The sequence below is a fragment of the Apiotrichum porosum genome (assembly GCF_003942205.1).
Source record: "Apiotrichum porosum strain DSM 27194 chromosome Unknown scaffold_15, whole genome shotgun sequence".
Lineage (NCBI taxonomy): Eukaryota > Fungi > Basidiomycota > Tremellomycetes > Trichosporonales > Trichosporonaceae > Apiotrichum > Apiotrichum porosum.
The window spans coordinates 256,303-273,939 of record NW_021167122.1 but is presented as its reverse complement, the minus strand read 5'-3'; the positions used below and the strand labels follow the sequence as shown (position 1 = coordinate 273,939).

At 58.4% G+C, this 17,637-nt stretch overlaps 8 protein-coding genes across 8 annotated transcripts; 5 read left to right on the top strand and 3 right to left on the bottom strand.

The window, feature by feature from the left end:
- Nucleotides 1-419: 419 nt before the first annotated feature.
- EHS24_003174 (uncharacterized protein) lies at nucleotides 420-4,012 on the bottom strand (the record flags this gene model as incomplete). Its single annotated transcript, XM_028618873.1, has 10 exons — nucleotides 420-996; nucleotides 1,036-1,211; nucleotides 1,259-1,377; nucleotides 1,417-1,517; nucleotides 1,561-1,862; nucleotides 1,904-2,227; nucleotides 2,273-2,568; nucleotides 2,605-2,755; nucleotides 2,793-2,924; nucleotides 2,972-4,012. 10 exons carry the CDS (start codon nucleotides 4,010-4,012, stop codon nucleotides 420-422), a joined length of 3,219 nt encoding a protein of 1,072 aa, XP_028472761.1.
- A 1,301-nt stretch (nucleotides 4,013-5,313) lies between these two features.
- EHS24_003173 (uncharacterized protein) lies at nucleotides 5,314-6,692 on the top strand (the record flags this gene model as incomplete). The annotated part of the gene is made up of 3 exons (XM_028618872.1): nucleotides 5,314-5,715; nucleotides 5,761-6,169; nucleotides 6,229-6,692. 3 exons carry the CDS (start codon nucleotides 5,314-5,316, stop codon nucleotides 6,690-6,692), a joined length of 1,275 nt encoding a protein of 424 aa, XP_028472760.1.
- A 289-nt stretch (nucleotides 6,693-6,981) lies between these two features.
- EHS24_003172 (uncharacterized protein) lies at nucleotides 6,982-7,326 on the top strand (the record flags this gene model as incomplete). The annotated part of the gene is made up of 2 exons (XM_028618871.1): nucleotides 6,982-7,196; nucleotides 7,323-7,326. 2 exons carry the CDS (start codon nucleotides 6,982-6,984, stop codon nucleotides 7,324-7,326), a joined length of 219 nt encoding a protein of 72 aa, XP_028472759.1.
- Nucleotides 7,327-8,184: 858 nt separating this feature from the next.
- EHS24_003171 (uncharacterized protein) lies at nucleotides 8,185-10,517 on the top strand (the record flags this gene model as incomplete). Its single annotated transcript, XM_028618870.1, has 13 exons — nucleotides 8,185-8,333; nucleotides 8,404-8,451; nucleotides 8,553-8,656; nucleotides 8,695-8,809; nucleotides 8,852-8,900; nucleotides 8,938-9,052; nucleotides 9,093-9,188; nucleotides 9,227-9,396; nucleotides 9,435-9,572; nucleotides 9,612-9,671; nucleotides 9,710-10,043; nucleotides 10,083-10,311; nucleotides 10,358-10,517. The coding sequence occupies 13 exons, from the start codon at nucleotides 8,185-8,187 to the stop codon at nucleotides 10,515-10,517; spliced, it is 1,767 nt and encodes a 588-aa protein (XP_028472758.1).
- Nucleotides 10,518-10,767: 250 nt separating this feature from the next.
- Nucleotides 10,768-11,949, top strand: TVP23 (Golgi apparatus membrane protein tvp23; the record flags this gene model as incomplete). Its single annotated transcript, XM_028618869.1, has 6 exons — nucleotides 10,768-10,947; nucleotides 11,010-11,211; nucleotides 11,259-11,281; nucleotides 11,411-11,548; nucleotides 11,597-11,638; nucleotides 11,680-11,949. 6 exons carry the CDS (start codon nucleotides 10,768-10,770, stop codon nucleotides 11,947-11,949), a joined length of 855 nt encoding a protein of 284 aa, XP_028472757.1.
- A 229-nt stretch (nucleotides 11,950-12,178) lies between these two features.
- Nucleotides 12,179-14,217, bottom strand: DOT1 (Nucleosomal histone H3-Lys79 methylase; the record flags this gene model as incomplete). Its single annotated transcript, XM_028618868.1, has 4 exons — nucleotides 12,179-12,337; nucleotides 12,386-13,235; nucleotides 13,443-13,521; nucleotides 13,599-14,217. 4 exons carry the CDS (start codon nucleotides 14,215-14,217, stop codon nucleotides 12,179-12,181), a joined length of 1,707 nt encoding a protein of 568 aa, XP_028472756.1.
- A 289-nt stretch (nucleotides 14,218-14,506) lies between these two features.
- On the bottom strand, nucleotides 14,507-15,860 carry EHS24_003168 (uncharacterized protein; the record flags this gene model as incomplete). The annotated part of the gene is made up of 5 exons (XM_028618867.1): nucleotides 14,507-14,881; nucleotides 14,966-15,115; nucleotides 15,159-15,373; nucleotides 15,414-15,659; nucleotides 15,710-15,860. 5 exons carry the CDS (start codon nucleotides 15,858-15,860, stop codon nucleotides 14,507-14,509), a joined length of 1,137 nt encoding a protein of 378 aa, XP_028472755.1.
- Nucleotides 15,861-16,244: 384 nt separating this feature from the next.
- EHS24_003167 (uncharacterized protein) lies at nucleotides 16,245-17,572 on the top strand (the record flags this gene model as incomplete). Its single annotated transcript, XM_028618866.1, has 5 exons — nucleotides 16,245-16,298; nucleotides 16,341-16,386; nucleotides 16,518-16,627; nucleotides 16,664-16,842; nucleotides 16,882-17,572. 5 exons carry the CDS (start codon nucleotides 16,245-16,247, stop codon nucleotides 17,570-17,572), a joined length of 1,080 nt encoding a protein of 359 aa, XP_028472754.1.
- Nucleotides 17,573-17,637: the final 65 nt, after the last annotated feature.

Here is a 17,637-nt window from a genome sequence, read left to right as displayed (position 1 = left end):
AGATGCTAGTGATATCTGTGAATTCGAGACATGAGCACAACGACAGAACATGCCGTTCTATTTGGCGCCCGATGGTTCACCTGACTTGCCCCTTGGAGCCAGACCGTTGTCCCAGTGGCGGGGGTGGCGAGCAGCATTTGTGCAGGTTCTTTGCTGTGTTGACCTTGCAGTTCCGATCTGGCCTGCTCGGCTCAGACATCAGTTGCCACGTACCGTCACTATACCCAGCGACGTGGTCTCGGCGCATCACTGCAAGAGTTGGAGATCGCCCTACGTAGCGGATAGCCGATAGCCCGTAGCCTAGTAGCCTGGCAGCCTCACATCACAGCCTTTGCAGCCTCGAAAAGCCCTGGGATATGGGATCCTTGTTGATCTGTTGATGACAAAAAACTAGATACATTGAAACCCAGTTGGTTTCCTCAATCGTCAGATATGTAGTGGTAGACGGGACTCTGCGGTGCTTCCCACTGCTCTGCGTCGCCAATCATGCGTTCCTCGTCCTCCTCATCCACGTCCTCGGCCTGCTGAACAGCAGAGCCTCCTGGAGGAGGCATGTTTGCAGCTCCGTGGTCGTCGTCGTCGACGTACAGCTCGTACACCTGGTCGCCCTCTGGACCTTCAACGACAGCATCGAGCAGATCCTGCGCGATGAACTGGATGGCGCGCAGGTCACTCGCATGGTCGGAAGGCAGAGACGTTGTGCCAGGTGACGAGTTCTCCCACTTGCTCTCGTCCATGTCGGCGTACTCGGCATACGCCATGCTTCCCAGTGCAGTGAGAAAGACGTGCTGCAGGCCGTTGAACTCTTTGGTCGAGCTTGCTTCGTTGAGGCGGCGCGCGAGGTCGACGCCCTGTGGCAGAGGGCCGTCAAAGAGGCGCTTGTCCTCCACAGGTACTGCACGGGTTTGGCCGGCGTCGTGAATGTTATTGGACAATGGGGGAGGGAAGACGAGGTGGTGCAGCAAGGCGATTGCAGGGGACAGGATGGTGAGCGGGCTGGCGGGGTTAGCGTTACACCGGGCTTTCAGCACCCACTTGTACTTTGTCTTGTCTTGGGCGCGCACGCCCCAAATTCTTGTACTCTCGCGGTGGAGTATCGTAAGAATAGCCGGGACAAGCACCGAGTGCTCGGTCATGAGGACAGTGGCGTCGGCGTCAGAACGCGAGAGCATGAACAGGGAGCCGAGAATGGAGAGCGACAACGTGGTGACCTGGGAAGCGGGTCAGTAAAGGAATGGTATGTGGACACTACACCCACCTGCGCAGCCTCCATCTTGGGATGTCCGTTGACGAGGAAGCGTGCAACGCGGTCAATGACAGGTACGTCGCCGGGGAAGCTGTCCGGCGGGAAGATGATGGCACGGAAGTGGTCTTGGCCTGGGCTCGTCAGCTGTTGTCACGGGCAAAATCGCTTACGACACGACGCAGCGACAAAGAGATCCAGTCCGCGGCGGACAGTCCTCGGGTCGTCGTCCTTGGTGAACGCAAGTATCAGATACGCGAGCTGGTCAGAGGTCCTGTGGTTGGATCAGAACTGTCGCTCATCGAGTAAACACCTACCAGACACACTTGACGTCGGCGAGGCAGATGGCCTCTCCGACCTCAACGACTGCGTCTGCGAGTTCGCCAAGACACAGGGCCGAGGGACGCTGGTTGGCGGGCACGTCAGCCTCCAGTGTCTCCTTTTCCTTCTTGTCCCAGCGCGATTGGACGACCAAGGCTTGCGGTCCAGTGATGCAGCTGCCAACCTCTCGGAGCAGCTGGGTCATTTCGATAATGGCTACACCATTGTATTCGACGAGCTCAGGGAAGAGCAAGAGTGTCGACCCGATGAAACGAAGGATACCGATGAGAACCGGAGTCTGAGGTGTAAGCTTTCCACCCCAGTTGGCATCGGGCTTACCAAAGTAACATCCGCCGTATCCCTATCCGCCAATGCCGCCTCAATGACAATGGTGAGCATGAGGGCAAAGGTCCGCATGAGGTCTGGCGCTATTGCGTCAAACGGTCTGCTGTTGTCGCCGCACACCTGCAGGAGATCACGACAGGCGTCCTTCCAGGCAGATACCGGCAGATCGAGGACGTCCGCGACCATGTCATTCATGAGAACGGGAGCCTTCATGATCCTGAGAATGGTAGGCTCAGATGCGAGGCCCAAGTTGAAAGACGACGGCATGTTGTCTTGGAGAGAAGACGAAGTAACGTGGTTGAGGAGGTGGTGTACCAGCTCAAGGAGGTCAGCATCTGACTGTGCGAGCGTGTGCTGGCTTACCTCAAGTTTGGAATCCCGTTCGTCCATGACCACATCTTCAAACGCTGGCTGCTCAAACACCGGTTGCCAGTCCAACTCGGCCTCGTCCAGTCCTGAATCTGATCCATGTCGGCCTTGGCTTTGCTGGCTTTGAATCGGCGAAACCACCGGCGAAACAACCCGCTGTTGCTGCTTCTTGGGCGTGGTTGTTGGGCTAGGCACCTCCGTTCGCTGTCGCTTGGCGCGAGAGTTGACCGTCGGCGTAATGTTGAACGCATTTGTGAGGTGGTCGAAACGCTGCGGTGGTGCGGCTCGTCCTGAGAGTAAGCTCTGTGCCGGAGCGCATGACTCACCTTTGCCCTTTGCAGCCGAGCGCATAAGTGGTGCAGGCGTCATGAGACTCTTGTCGCGTAATGGCGAGCCACCTTTCATGGGTGTTGCACCTGCGCGCTGAGAGCCAGACCACTGGCGAGCCTTGGACGCAGATGCGATGGCATTGTGGTTCTGCTAAGTCAGCCCTTAGCCGTCACTGCTCACTCACGCTAAACACTGCCTGCGTCTTCATGCTCTCGACACGCTGCTTGGCCTCAAGTTCCCGCGCCCTAGTCTGAGATTCCACGTCTTGCAACTTGGAGCGAAGCTTCTCAATCTGATCACGGAGAGCGGCCTCGTTCTGCGTGGCTGTCAGCTTACCCACACGAGTTGAGTATAGCCACATACCGTATCCCAATTGCGTTTTGCTGTAGACGCCTTGCCTTGAGTAGCCCATAGCTCCTGCTGAATCTGCCCATACTTGGTCTCCCAGTCATTGTCGCCGGCCTGGACTTCGTCTCGCCAGGGACTCCGGGCGCCTCCTCGTTCCAACAGAGCAACTCGCGACCTGAGGGCGAGTACCTCGGTGTCGGCCGCTTCGCGCAGGCGCTTCTGTTCATCGAGCTCCATAACGGCACGGCGCGCGACAGCGCCTTGAGAGGACGGTGGGTTGCTGCCTTGAGACGGGATTGGGGGCAGAATACTAACGCGTGATGAGCCGGCGGCTGGCGGACGGCCACCAAACACCTGTGCTCCTGTCGAGATTGAGCGAGCTAACGAGCGGCTGTTGCCAAGACGCGGTGCGTCCGTGGGGATGCCCCCCGTAGATGTGCTTGAAGTGGACCGCTGGATCGGGCCACGCATGCCAAGGGCAGGGGCGTTGGAGGCAGTGGCAGCGGCGATGGCCTCGCGGCGCGCCTGTGATCCAGGCAATGGTGGACGCTCGCCAGCGCGTAGGGGTGCGCTCTCTGCGAGCTGTCTGATCTCTGGCCGTTTGCGCTGGTCGATAATGGGGTCGTCGTCATTCGATCCGAACCCATACTGCCCCTTGTCGTTCACGACCACCGCGTCCATCGGGTAGTCATCGTCCGTCTGCTGCTGAGGGGCTCTTGGTGGAGGTGCGACAGAAGCAGAAGCAGTGGCGTTGCGAGAAGCTGCTTGCTCTGCCCTAACTTGATGCTTTCCCCCAGTCTCCCATCCAAAGCCGCAACCGGTCACGCGTGGGTTGGTGTTGAGCGGAGGAGGCGCCTTCCTCGGCGCAACGGCGGCGACAGCGGGGACAGCTGCTCGGCGGCCACGAGATGCAGGGGCTGTAACGCGGTGATGAAGGCTTGTCCCGCGTTTGGGTGCTTGCGAGGCAGCAATGGCGCGCTCCTCGATGGCCGCGATTGCAGTGAGGGCGGCGGGGTCGGAGAAGATGTCGTCATCGTCGTCGAAGGAATCAGACATGGTGGGGGATGGGGTGGAACAGGTCCGTCTGAGGTGGTGAGCTAGAGCCAATACGCAGCGGCTCACCACCTGGTCATTATAGGGGTCGATAAGACCCAGGTCTCTGTTCTTTGACCAGGTTTGTCGAGGTCTTCACTGACGAGTGACGGGAGAAAGGGATGTGAGAGATGGGACGGAATGGCAGAGTCTACGCGGTGTTGTAGGTCCAAAACAACGGGTGAGCCCAATGTAGGTCACGTGACTGGAACTGTGGGTCTGCACCGTGTGGGTACGACCTGTGCACGTCAACAACGCAACAACAGCCAGCGGCCATCCAACCATTGATGCATGCGTAACGCTTCCCTTTCACCCGAACTGCTCTTCGGGCAATCAACAAACCCATACGCCTACCACTCAGTTTTGCACTGGCCTTACTGGACCATCTCCGAGGCTCACCGCGCTATTGTGCATGTTGATAAAGAGACATATCACTAAAGAGCTGCCTACAACCCCGCCGCCAGAACTCGTCGTGCCCCAGCCATGCCGAAGGTGGACGGGGAGCTGCTCGTCGACCCCTCCAACTCTAGCCCGGGGGCGACTGCCAATGCGGGCCCCGGTGGACAGCCTGTGAGCCGTGACCACACCCCCGCCTCCACCACCCGCGAGCCCAAGACCAGCGATCAGCGAGGAAGCCGGCATACATGGAGAGAGAACACATAGCCAGCTAGCCAGCCCTGGTCTGCGCATGGAACAGCCACCCTCCGTCGTGGCCAGGATTCGATCTGCGGTCTTCCCCCCGCCCTCCATTACATAAGTACTGTTATGTCACGTGACTTACCACGTGTGGCTGTGTGTGGTCCGGCCATATTTTAGTCCCGCTTCTCGGCTGGAGAGATTGTGGATCGCCGTCCAGCGTACCGCGTGTGCACGCGCGTAACGGTGCGGCAGTGCCCGGATTTTTGGGCTCGCGATAAACGTGTTGCTCTGCAAAAACATAAAAACAGTTGGCAGGTAGACGATGGCAGACATGATGTACAGCTACATGCATGCATAATGAACGCCGTCTTGCCCAATACGACTGGGTCGTCACAGCCCCGCTGCGCAGCCATGCCGGGGCGACTTCATAATCCTCGGTCATGGCATCATTAGTGTCTATATCTGCCCCACACCGAGCCGAGCAACCCGAGACGGCTGAATAAACACACCACGCTGCTCACAAAACCGCAAAAGCTCGCACGTTTAAAATAAGTCAGGACACTTCCGTCATCCCCAAAACACCAATTCCCTCCAACAACAACAACAACACCACACACCCATCCACCATGTTGCGCAAGATCGCCTCGGCGGTCTCCTTATTCTCTGGCACCCCGGGCCCTGCACCGGCTGGCCACCACAACACGCAGCGCGCAAAGGAGTACACCAACCTCGCCGGCTTGCTCGAAAAGGACGGAGTGCCCGTCTCGCACGCCGACTGCGCAGGCTGCGCCGAGCCCTGTGCCGACAGTGCAAACGACACGGGCAATGGCACCATCAATGAGATTGGTAACGCCTGGGACGGCAAGACCTACGACGAGTATGTCCACGACAAGTATGGAGACCTCGGCATGCTCCCTAGCAACCTCGGCGTCGACTGGGAGTCGGATCTAGCGGGTTCTGGCGGTCCCCCCACCGGCCGCGTCGTCGTTATCTCGACAGCCAAGAGCAACTGGCCCCGCGACCACACCGTGAGTATACTGTGCTTTCTCAGCGCATGCTGACCCACGGTACAGGACGACACAGAGACCCTCTCGTACCAGCTCCACCAGTACCTCCAAAAGGTCTCCACCAGCAAAGAGCCTAAGCGCCAGGCCAACGCCAAGCAGCCGTCCACATATGTCCTTCCCTCTGCTTTCCCAGCCCCGTCGGAGCCGTTGACAAAGCCCGTCAACTCGACACCTTCGCTCTACTCGTCGTCGTTGGTCTCACAGTCCGACGACCCCCAGGACCAGACTGCCATCATCTTCCCAGACTGGAAGGTCACCTGCGAAATCGAAAACTCGCTCGACGGCGCCAAGGGTCTGTGGGAGGGCGCCCTTGCCGGTACCTTGGGACGTGCGGGCCGTAGTTTGCAGGACGGTGGCGCCGGTGTCGAACGCCGCCGCTCGTGGGTCCTCCCTTACCGCGCAATCGTTTTGGTCTGTGAGTTGTAGATGGAGGGACCCAATGGCCACGCTGCTATTACTAACACCCTTGTGTAGGCTCGCACAAGAACCGTGACAAGAAGTGTCACATCGCTGCTGGTCTCCTCCGCCCCGCCATTCGCGCCGTCTGCGAGAAGAACGGCATCAGCGTCGACGAGACCGGCAAGGCGCTCACCCACCTCGAGGGCCCTCCTCTCGAAGAGGTCGAGGGCACTGACGCCGAGCGCGAGGCCGAGGTGGGCCGCCGTATGGAGGAGATTGAGGGTGTCCACGGCGGCGAAGGTGGCGAGATTGGTCTCTTTGACATCAACCACCTCGGCGGCCACCGCTACGCTGGTGTGATGCTCATCCTCTTCCCCTCGGGCGCGTACCTCTCGTACGGCCGCGTCACGCCGCAGGAGATTCCCCGTGTCATCGAGGAGACCATTCTGCAGGGCAAGATTGTTCCAGGCCTCCTCCGTTCGGGTGCCGGCATCCTGCGCCGCGACGCGACCAAGCAGTGCGGTATCCTCAACTGGTAGATAGTAGTGACACAAGGGTTACACAACATCACTCGCACTAGACCGACCTCGACGCAGCCGGCACCGGCAAGCAGCGCAGGGCACATCGCCCACTGCCTCAGATACAGATCCGCGATGCTACGACGCGGACACTCGTGAAGAGACGCGTAGAAATGCCTGCTTAATATGCATGTTGATCGTCTATGCCAAGAAGCACCTTCCAGATAGCAGGCTCATCCTGTTTCTCAATGGCGGAATTTTGCGCAGTGCATTCAGTAGGTCAATGACGGGCTGACTTCCGAGGATTCGAATGGTTCGACTTTCATTGCCGATCAGCCAGTGTAGTGTCGGTACTAGCAGTAATGGTGGCCACACAGGATACCTCTCGTACGGCCGCGTCACGCCGCAAGAGATTCCCCAGGTTATCGAGGAGACCATTCTGCAGGGCAAGATTGTTCCGGGCCTCCTCCGTTCAGGTGCTGGTATCCAGCGTGGCCACTCGAACAAGGAGTGCGGTATTCTCAGGTGGTACACAGGTATATGGTTGCCCAGCCCTTTCAATTGTCGTACACCGTAGAAATGGCTGCCTTCTATGTAGGGCTATGGAAGTATCGAAGCCACCGTAAAATCATGCAAACGTCCTCCCAATAGCTAGTCGCATTACTACCGCAAAAAAGCCTAGGTTTGCCTAGGGACGTACCGCGTACAGGCTGAGAGGAGTCAGTGGGGCCGCGGCTTAATCGTTTAGACCTTGTCACACCTCAACTTCTAACCACAGCCAGCCTTCGCCTTCTGGCTGTCGCAGACACATGCAAGTGAGCATTAAGCGTATGAACGGCACAAATACCTGAAAGCGGCGCAGCCTGTCGACACTGACTGACAATTTGCCGTCGCCACACACCAAAAGACAATGCTCTTAAATAGCTGCAATAACCACTCTGCAACCAAACGCTCATGCCTTCCGGAGAGGTCTGCATAGGTAAGAGTCGGTCTCCCATAATTACGTAATTACCAAAAGCCGCCACAGCGTGGACACCGAGCTTGTCATCGTGAGGAGGCAGTGCGTGCAGCGGCCACGAGTCTGGCCATCACGGGCCGTACGGGCCATTGGAGTACGGGAGATGCAATGCATCTCCCAACGGGCAGCTAGTTACAGTACATACACCATACGCGGGAAAGCGCGGGACCAATTACTGGATCACAACTCCTCGTCATTGAAGCCGGGCAGCCGGCCGCCTCCACCTCCAACCCCCGCTGCATCATCATCCCCTTTCCATTCTCCTCATTTCTGCTGCAACAGCAACAGCAACAGTCTAGCATCCTCACACTCTCTCTTCACTATAGCTCACTGCAGTTACTGTGTCATCTCTGCTGCTTCGATTTGGCAGGTCCCGCTCTCCAAGCTCTCACCACCGGCACCAAGCACGGAAGGGAGCAAGCCCAATACCCGCCCCGGTTCTCGGTCAGCAGCTGGCACCTTGCGCGAGCCCACCGATACCATCACTGCTTCTAGATGGGCACTCCCAACCACGACCCGCCTTCCTCTCCCATTAGTCGCCCGCCCAAGATTGCCAAAATGGAGGATGCTATCGACATATCCGAGGCAACGACGGCCCTCGCGGTAGCGTCCGCACCGTCGTCGCGTGCGACTCCCATCCCTTCGTGAGTTCTGCAAAGGATGGGGCTGCTTAACAGTGGCCCAAGGATACGGAACTCTCGCTAACAGCCTCAGCGGTGGTCGTCCTGATGCCAAGGCCCGTCGCTACGACCGCCAGCTGCGGTGAGTCAAAAAGATCAGAGGACGCGAATACAGCTGACGCGACCGCCGATCCTTCCTCCGTCTTGGCCACCTTCCCTCCACCTTTTACTCCAATGCTCCAGTCTCTGGGCTTCCACTGGCCAGCGTTCGCTCGAGTCCGCCCGTATCCTACTCATTGGTGACGACGCGTCGGGCTGCCAGACTCTCAAGAACCTCGTCCTTCCAGGTGAGCCGTGAGCAACAGGCTGCCAAGCTAACCAGCAGGCATTCAACACTTCTCGATCCTCTCTGACCGCAACACAACTCCCACTGATGTTGCCACCAACTTCTTTCTAGAGGCAAGCTCGGTCAGCAAGTCTATTGCGCTGGAGGAGGTCCGGTAAGTCGCTGGAGACCTGTAGTCGCAATTGCTGATAACCAGTCTCCTCCGCGAGCTCAACCCTGCCGTCGACGGCAAGGCGCGCATTGCCGTAAGTTTCTTCAACGTCCCAGTCTATAACCTATCAGAATGCTACCGAGCTTCTCGCCAGCGAGCCCAACTTCTTCCTCTCATTCACGCTCATCATTGCCTCCAATGTCCCTCCCAAGCTCGAGGAGGACCTCGCTGAGCTTCTTTGGCACAGTGAGCTTGCACTGGTCTCCTTGCTAAGGCTAACGTCTAGCCTCCGCCACTGTTGGCCAACCTGATATTCCCCTCGTTTCGATCCGCACGTCTGGCCTCACGGGTCGTATGCAGATCCAGCTTCGCGAGCACTGCGGTGAGTGCCTCTGATCTCAGTTCATTCTAATCCACCAGTGGGCGACACACACCCGGACACAACGCACACTCTTCGTATTGACCAGCCCTTCCCTGCTCTTGAGTCCTACGCTCGCAAACTCGACATTGAAGCCATGGACTCGATGGACCACTCTCACATCCCTTGGGTAGTCCTCCTGGTCCGCGCCGCTTGTCTTTGGAAGGACTCGGTGAGTAGCAGACCCTGTTTCTGCCACTGACGTTGAAGCACGATGGAAAGCTCCCCAGTTCTTCAGAAGACAAGGCCGATTTCAAGAAGCTGCTCACCAGCTGGAGGCGAAAGGGCGACGAGGAGAACTTTGACGAGGCCCTCGCCCAGGCCTACCGTGTCTGGACTTCGTCCGCGGTAAGTAAACGACTAACGCTCAATTCTGATCATTCTTAGCTTCCCTATGACATTGCCGACCTCCTTCGTGAACCCAGCATTGCCACGGTCTCTCACAATGTAGGTGTTTCTTGGACACAATCCCGCTAACCCTTCAGTCCAAGAACCTCCACCTCCTGCTTCATGCGCTGTCTCGCTTCCTCGGGGCGGCCCCGCACCTTCCTCCCGTCTCGCCTTCGCTTCCCGATATGCACTCATCGACACAGTCATACGTCATGCTCCAGAACCTCTACAAGCAGCAGTACTTCGACGACTTGACCAAGTACTCGTCATTCCTTGCTCAGGTCCTGCAGGAGAACGAACTTTCCGTCGACGCAATCCCCGCCAACGAGATTGAGTCGTTTGTTAAGAATGTCGGCGGCGTCGCTATTATCAAGGGCTCGCCCATCAGTGCCACCAAGGCTTACGAGGGTGGAATGAAGGAGCGCATCGGTGGGTACCCCCATGAACGGAGCATTTCTGACCCAACAGCTGAGGATTTTGCCTTTGGCGCCGAGCCAACCATTGGCATCTGTCTCGTCCTCGCCATTCTCGCATCGGAGCAGTTCTACAAGGTGTTTGGACGCTGGCCTGGATCCGAGGCTGGTGACATTGACATGGACGTTGCCGAGGTGGAACGTTTTGCTACCAAGGCACTCACTACGGTCCACATCGACGCGGGCGAGCTCCCCGAGGAAATGGACAATGCGATCACGGAGGTGTGAGTAGCTTCAACCGTATACCAGAGTTGCCAAGCTGACCTTCAGCGTCCGCGGTGGTTTCCTTACTCCCCCTACGACCGCGGCCTTCTTTGGTGGCATCGCCGCGCAAGAGGTTATCAAGCTCGTGACCAACCAGTACAACCCCTTGGACAATACCGCGGTTGTGGACCTGGTGAAGAGTGGAGTTGACAAGTTCAAGCTGTAGATGAAGTGTAGATAACGATGTGTATAAAGCATGCATGCACTGTGTATATCATCCCACTGTCTTTGGTCGTTGTGGGTCGGCGACCGTTGCTGAGAGATTCGGCGGTACGTCACCGCCCTGGATGGCCAACCTCCACGCCGCAGGATGGACGCGACCACACCGGCCGCTGTTCCGTTCCACCGCCCAACTCAACTTGCCGTTCACCTTACCACCACTACCGCATCCTACAACCACCCACTCATCCGTCAGCATGTCGGCCAACGCCCCCTTGCTTAGCGGCACCATCGAGGCAGACGAGGACGTCCAGACGACGCACCAGTTCCCCACCGGTAACATTGGCGAGAGCGCCGCGCCCAAAACTCGGAATGCTGCCGATCCCGTCGTCCTCGTCCCCGGAACCGCACCAAGGGATGCTGAAGAGGGTGGTATTGTGAGTACACTGTGTATCGGGCAGTGATATGTCGCTTGTGCGCTTGTGGACTGTACTCTCAGAACAGTTGGAATACGGCTGTGACGGCCATCCCAGCCTTCCGCAATGTTCAACCCCCGCAACCCATCAGCACAAACAACCCCTTGGGAACAACAGCTGACGTCCAGGCCGCCATCCTCAAGCAGTCATCGCACCCGGGTGCGCTTTTCTGCCTGTACTTTTTCCGCTCGGCGGCCATTGCCGTCTACGTCCTGTGCGGCCTCTGTGAGTTGAGCGTTTGTATCTGCACGCGGCCTAAACTGACGCGACAGTCACTGACAACTACGTCCTCTCTGTACGTCTACGTGTGGCTCTGGACCCAAAGCTCCTGTTACCGCAATCAGAGCGTCGTGCCCAACAGGCGTGGCTTGCTTCTTGATGCCAGACATCCGCATGACAAGTACTGACCGCAACCCCCCCACAGATCACGATTGTCGTCGTCCTCCTCTCGCTCGACTTTTGGAACACCCGAAATGTCGCGGGCCGCACGCTCGTGGGTCTGCGGTACTGGAACGAGGTGGACGAGGATGGAGAGAGCAGCTGGGTGTTTGAGTGCCGCGACGTGAGTTACCACGGCTTCCCCACATGGCAAATGACTGACACTGTACAGCCGTCGCAGGTCCCCAACCCCATCGACACCAAGATGTTCTGGGTAAGCTTAGCTGGTCCGCCAACACGACACTGACAGACCAGATTGCACTCTACGCCTACCCCCTCGGCTGGGTCGCGCTGTTTATTGTCTCAATCTTCAAGTTCAACGTCTCGTTCTTGCCCATCGTCCTCCTTGCCCTGGTGTTCAACATGTCCAACGTTGTCGGATTCACCTATGCCGACCGCGACGCGCAGCGCCGGTTTGCCAATGGCGCCAGCAGCATGCTCTCGGGCCTTCCTGGCCTTGGCGGTATCGGTGGCCAAGTCATGGGTGGCCTCGTGCGTAACTCCGTTGGACGCATGTTCCGCTAGGACAAGGATGGAGCGGCTCGAGGAGCATTAGTAGTAACATAGACTGGCGACGAGATGCAGATGGTAGACAAAACACGGCGGCGGGCTCTGGGTGATACAGGATACATGGCGAGATGCTGGGCATATGTGACCTAGATATCTGAGCAGCGACAACGACAGATGAAAACGGCGATTACGACAACACAAAATGGAGGATGCCAGGCAACCTCCCCCACTGAGTCCTGCTCAACTACCTCTTACGCCGGCCAGCCATCTCCTCCTCATACCGCAGGCGACGCGCGCGGTCGACCACTTGGACATAGTACTTGCCCGAGTCGGCCTTCCAGCTCACCCAGCCCGAGTAGTACGGATGGGGAACAGAGCGGAGAATCGCAGCAAAGGAGTCGCACTGACAATGTTAGCTCACGCTACCGAGGATATATGTCATATAACTTACGTTGGACTCGTTCATTCTGAATCCCTCGGGCACAAACGGCTTGAGGGAGATGATGGTTGCGCCGTCCTTGAGCTCAAGGAAGAGGTGGGTGAGGTCAATGTTGAGCGAGGAGGGGAACACCTCGTTGTTGACAAGAACCACGTCAGCCTGCGCGAGACGCTTGGCGACCTCTGGATGGCGGCGAAAGTCGCCCTCATGCACCTCGGCAGCGAGGTTGCCCTCGAGGCACCACATGGCCCATCGCCGCTGGCATTCACGGAGCTGCAGACGTGCACATCGGGCTGGGATGGGGAGCAGCTCAAAGCCGTAGCTTGCGCAGCCGGCCTGCACAGCAGCCTGGACAACGCAGTTGCCCACACCGCTGCCGAGATCAACAAACGTATGATCGGGACCGAGGTTGGTTTGCTCAATCACTTTGCTCATAAAGTTGTGCCGCAGCTCGCCGTACGCGTCTTCCTTCTCGCTGATGGCCAGAGCCACCTCTTCGGGGTGTTTGGGGTGGTGCTCCAGCTGGTCCGCAAAGGGCGCAACGACGCGAGTGTACGCCTGCTCGTGGCAAAAGTCCACCAGGGCCGACCACTCTCGCCTCGAGATGCGGTAATCGGGGCTCGTCAACCACGCAGCCAGCGTGCCATCGTGCTGGATATCCGCCAACGCTCTGTTCAGGCGCTGGACTGCCTTGACGAGACCAGGGCCATCACGCCGGTTGGGGGCCAGAGCACGCCGCAAAGCATCGCCTATCGTCTCTGTCGGGGTATGAGGAGTCGGTGACGCACTGTCGGGTGGTGGGGTCGTGAGCGCACCGGGCGTAGGAGTGTGCAACCTGGAGGGTACTGCTGATTCCAGCTCGCTGGCATCCAACGAACCGAAGATGTGCGCGTGTGATGGTGGTATATAGTCTGACGTGAGCTTAACGTCATACACTTCCACTCACGCTTCAGAATCAGACGCAGGGCGTTGCGAAGCTCGCTGACGGGGTTGTACTCGCGGGCAGAGATCGGGGTGAGGAGAATGAATCTCCGTTGTCAGCAAGGGCCCTTTGGGTGGCAAAACTCACTTTTCCATCGCTCCTCCCGGGTATCGCAGCTCGACAGATGGTAAAGGCTCGGCATTCTCAAAGCCGGCCTGGGGAAAGTCTGTTGCTGTCAGCATAGAGCACAATGGGGAGGTGAGGAGGGCGATGATGGGAGGTAGTGATGAGAAGAACTCTTACAGGACTGGTACTTTTCTCTTGCACTCTCCTTGACTTCCCGGTTGCCTCCTGCCCATCCATGCACAACACCTTTTAGTGCCTCTTCGCACGTCACAAAGCCAGCGTATCCGCGACCCCACTCGCCACGCTTGTCGGCCAGGGAAGGGCAAAAGACGGGGCGTCCAATGTCCACATCCTCGGCGTCGGGGACGGCCCCTGCGCTCGCAAACCGCTTGCGTTTAGGCGCCAAAGCATCATCGCTGCTCTCACTCTCCGAGTCGCTCGGCGGGAGGACACGCTGAGGCGACGCTTTACGCTTGCGCGCTGGTGATGCGGTGCCGCTGGTCGACAGACGGGGTGACAGACCACGAGACGACGTCGGCTTTGACCGAGGTGTCCCATCGCGATCCCGAGAGCTTGGGGGTTTGGGACGAGCGCTCAAGCTCGAGTGCGAGTGCGACTGGTGTCCATGAGACGAAGGTCCAGCCCTGTGCAGCTTGGAGCTCGAGGAAGAGGATGTCGCTGCGTGGAATGAGGACGCGGGCCGAGCGGCGGCCGCCGGCTTGACGACCTTCTTGACGGTAACGTGGGTGGCGACGGCCGGTCGCGAGGGCTTGGCCTTGCCGAAAAAGGACTCCATCGCGTGCAGATACAGAGCGCGATGGAGCTGGACGGCGAGAAGGTGTTGTTGGTGAGTGATGAAGAGAATGGAACACCGAGAAAGCGCGCCGCGCGCACACGACGGCGGCGTGGACGATCCCAGTTTTCGGTTCATTGCCCAAGGACCCTGAAAACCCGGTGTCGCCACCATTTTCCGTACCTTCGACGGCACCTGACAAAAACATAAACAAAAACATTGTGCGCGGCCCCACTTGGCCACTGGCCACTGGGTCTCTAGGTCGTTGCATACATGTAAGTACAGCTGGGGTCTACTCTTCGCGACGCATCTTGGTCGCACGGCCGTCCTGGATCACCTCCTCAAACTCTTCTCCCAGCACAGCCTTCTCGTCCTCGACAATTTCACCGCTCTCGACGTCCTCCTTCTTGTTCACCTCGCCGTCCTCCAGAGACTCGGCGCTCTCCTCAGCCTTGCGTTTGGCCGGAACAGCAGCAGCAGCAGTGGTCTTGGCCGCCTCGGCCTGGGCAATTCCTTCGGCACGCCTCTCGCGGTTAGCGTTCTTGGCGTGGCCGCGCGACTTTGCGTGCTCTCCTGAGCGGTTCGTGGCAGGAGCGGCCACCTCGTCTTCCTCAACCGCGTCGCCGGCGGCAATAGCAGCATCCTTGGCCACACGCGACGGGTTGAACTTTTTAAACCTGTCAAAGTCTTGCACCACGCTAATGCCAATAACAGTCTGCTAGGTCAGCCGGGCAGCACGCGATGTACCCACCTTGAACAGCTCGACCATGACGGTGCGCTCCGAGTTGGTGAGGTCAACTTTGTGCTCAGGGTTGAGCTTCACCACCTCCTCAGCCACAGTCTTGATCATGTCTAGACGCTCCATCTTGGCCGAATTACGAGTGTGCGTGTTGATGCCAAACTGTAAAGTTAGGACGGCCCTGCCTTGCATTCGTCGCACTCACCTTGAGGCCGCGACCGTCCTCTGTGTGGAAGCCAGCCGGGAGAACATCACGGGCAAGCTCCGCAAGCGAGTTGAGAGTACCGTTGCCAGCACGGGTGATGGGGGTAAGACGTTGAACAAAGCGGAGCGAACACTTCCTGGCACGCTCGCAGCCCTCCATAATGTGCGTCACGAGCTTGACGGGGTCAAGAGGCGCAAGCACAATAATGTACACCACTGTCGTCAGCTGGGAGGTCCTGACGGAATCCAAGCTCACCGCATGCAGTCTCGCGCTTGCAAAGACGGAACCTGGGAGACTTCTTTCCTGGCTCTCCCGACATGGTGGCGAGCTCCTTCTTGAGCATGTCCTCGATGTCCTCGTCGTCGTCGCCGCCGGCCGCGGCTTCGTCCTCCATTTTGGTTTCAGGGTACAGCTCGTCGGCCGCCTCCTCGAGAGCCTCGAGAATCTCGCGCTCAGCAATACGCTCCTTTCCTTGCACGGCGGTCACACTGATACCAGCGGCTGCCATCATGTCGGGCTTACGGTTAGCGCGGCACCTGCTCGAGAGTCACTCACCAAAGGCTGCGTGCGGTACTTTGCGAAAGGTCCGGCAGCAAAGGCGCCCTGCCCATCGCCGCCCTTGGGGGGACCGGTAGCGCGTTTTGCGTGGGCACGGTACTTGGACTTGTTGTTGCCCTTCTTTGATGGGCCAGCGCCAGGCATTGTGAGAGATGGTTGTTGGTGTTGTTGATGAGAGAGGTTGGCGCATGTGGACGCTGAAATTACCTTTGACGATGAAGTTGACGCGTGACTGGCGGGAGTATAAATGGACTGGGGTCCCCGCATTACATAATGACAGGTGGAGGGGAGAGATCTGGCTGATCTCTCTGCGTACTGCCATGTGTGTCCTCTGTTTGTAGCCGCCCGCCGTCGGCTACTGCTAAGTAATGTGTCCAGGATCTTCGTGATATCGCTCATCATTCACTCCCTTGCCCACCACAAACAACAAGCACATCAAGAGCCCAGGTCGACAGAGCGGTTGTTATTGCTTGTCAGCGACCTTACACGACCCTCTGTTATTACTTGATCCCGAGCTCTTGAACAACGATGAGCGGCGTCGATGACCCCAATGGCGCGGTCCGCGACCTGGTGTTTGGCATGGTGAGTCATCCACAGCGCATCGTCCCCTGCTGACATGTACAGACGGCCGGCATGATGGCAAAGCTTTTTGAACACCCTTTTGATCTTGGTGAGTTCGTTGCTCTACATGGCTAGCTTCGCCGCAGACGGTGGACGATTGCTTGTCGGATAGTTTCCTTGGACCTGGCCTCGCGATAACCCCCGCAATCCCGGTAATGGCGTTGCTAACATCATATATAGTCAAGGTCCGCTTGCAGTCGCAGCCCACCGATCGGCCACTGTCATTCGCGGGGCCACTGGACTGCTTCCAGCAGACGTACCGCAAAGAGGGTGTCCGTGGTCTCTACCGCGTAAGTGACCAGATAACGGATAACGCTGACATTTAGGGCCTATCTGCTCCGGTTTTTGGCGCGGCGTGTGAGAATGCCACTCTGTTCTTCGTGTACAACAGGTGTCAGGCCGGTATTGTGGCTCTTCGTCCACCAGAAGACCGGGCCCGTGCGCTCACCATCCCGGAACTGGCGCTTGCTGGTGGCGGTGCCGGTGCCGTCACCTCGTTTGTCCTGTGGGTCCATCGCGCCAAGCGCCTCGTCTGACGCCACAGCACTCCTATCGAACTCATCAAGTGCCGTATGCAGGTGCAGATGCTTGCCGGTGAGGGTGTTGCGTCCTCGGCTGGCCCTATCGTGATCAAGACGGCCCTCGAGGCCCCCGCATCCCCATCCTCCACCATTGTCCTCCCCGCCCAGCTCTCTCAGCCTCTACCCAAGCCTAAGGGCCCCTTTGCCCTCGTTGCCGACACGGTGCGGTCTCAGGGCATCCGCGGCTTATGGCTGGGCCAAACTGGCACCTTCCTCCGTGAGAGTGGTGGTGGTGCTGCATGGTTTGGCACCTACGAGCTGCTGGCGCGCTACTTTGTGTCGCGGCACCAGGCCAAGGCCGAACCAGGTCACAAGTCGACCAAGTCTGACCTGGCCACTTGGCAGCTTATGGTGTCGGGTGCCGCCGCCGGCGTAGGATACAATGTCTCGCTCTTCCCCGCCGACAGCGTGAAGAGCACTATTCAGACCTTCTCCGAGCTCAACCCAGGAAAGCCGGTACCGAGCTTTGCACAGACGGCAGCCATGATCTGGCGTACGCGCGGTATCCGTGGCCTGTACGCTGGGTGCGCGCTCACCTGTCTCCGCTCGGGACCTAGCTCAGCCATGATCTTTGGTTTGTTCGAGACGTTTACAACCCACTTTTCGTGGATCTTTGCACCTCGCAAACCCCCCACTGCCACAGTGCTGGCGTGAGGGGAGGAGGAAGCGAGTATACAACCAATCTTAGCAACGTAGACGACATGTTACATCACATATTA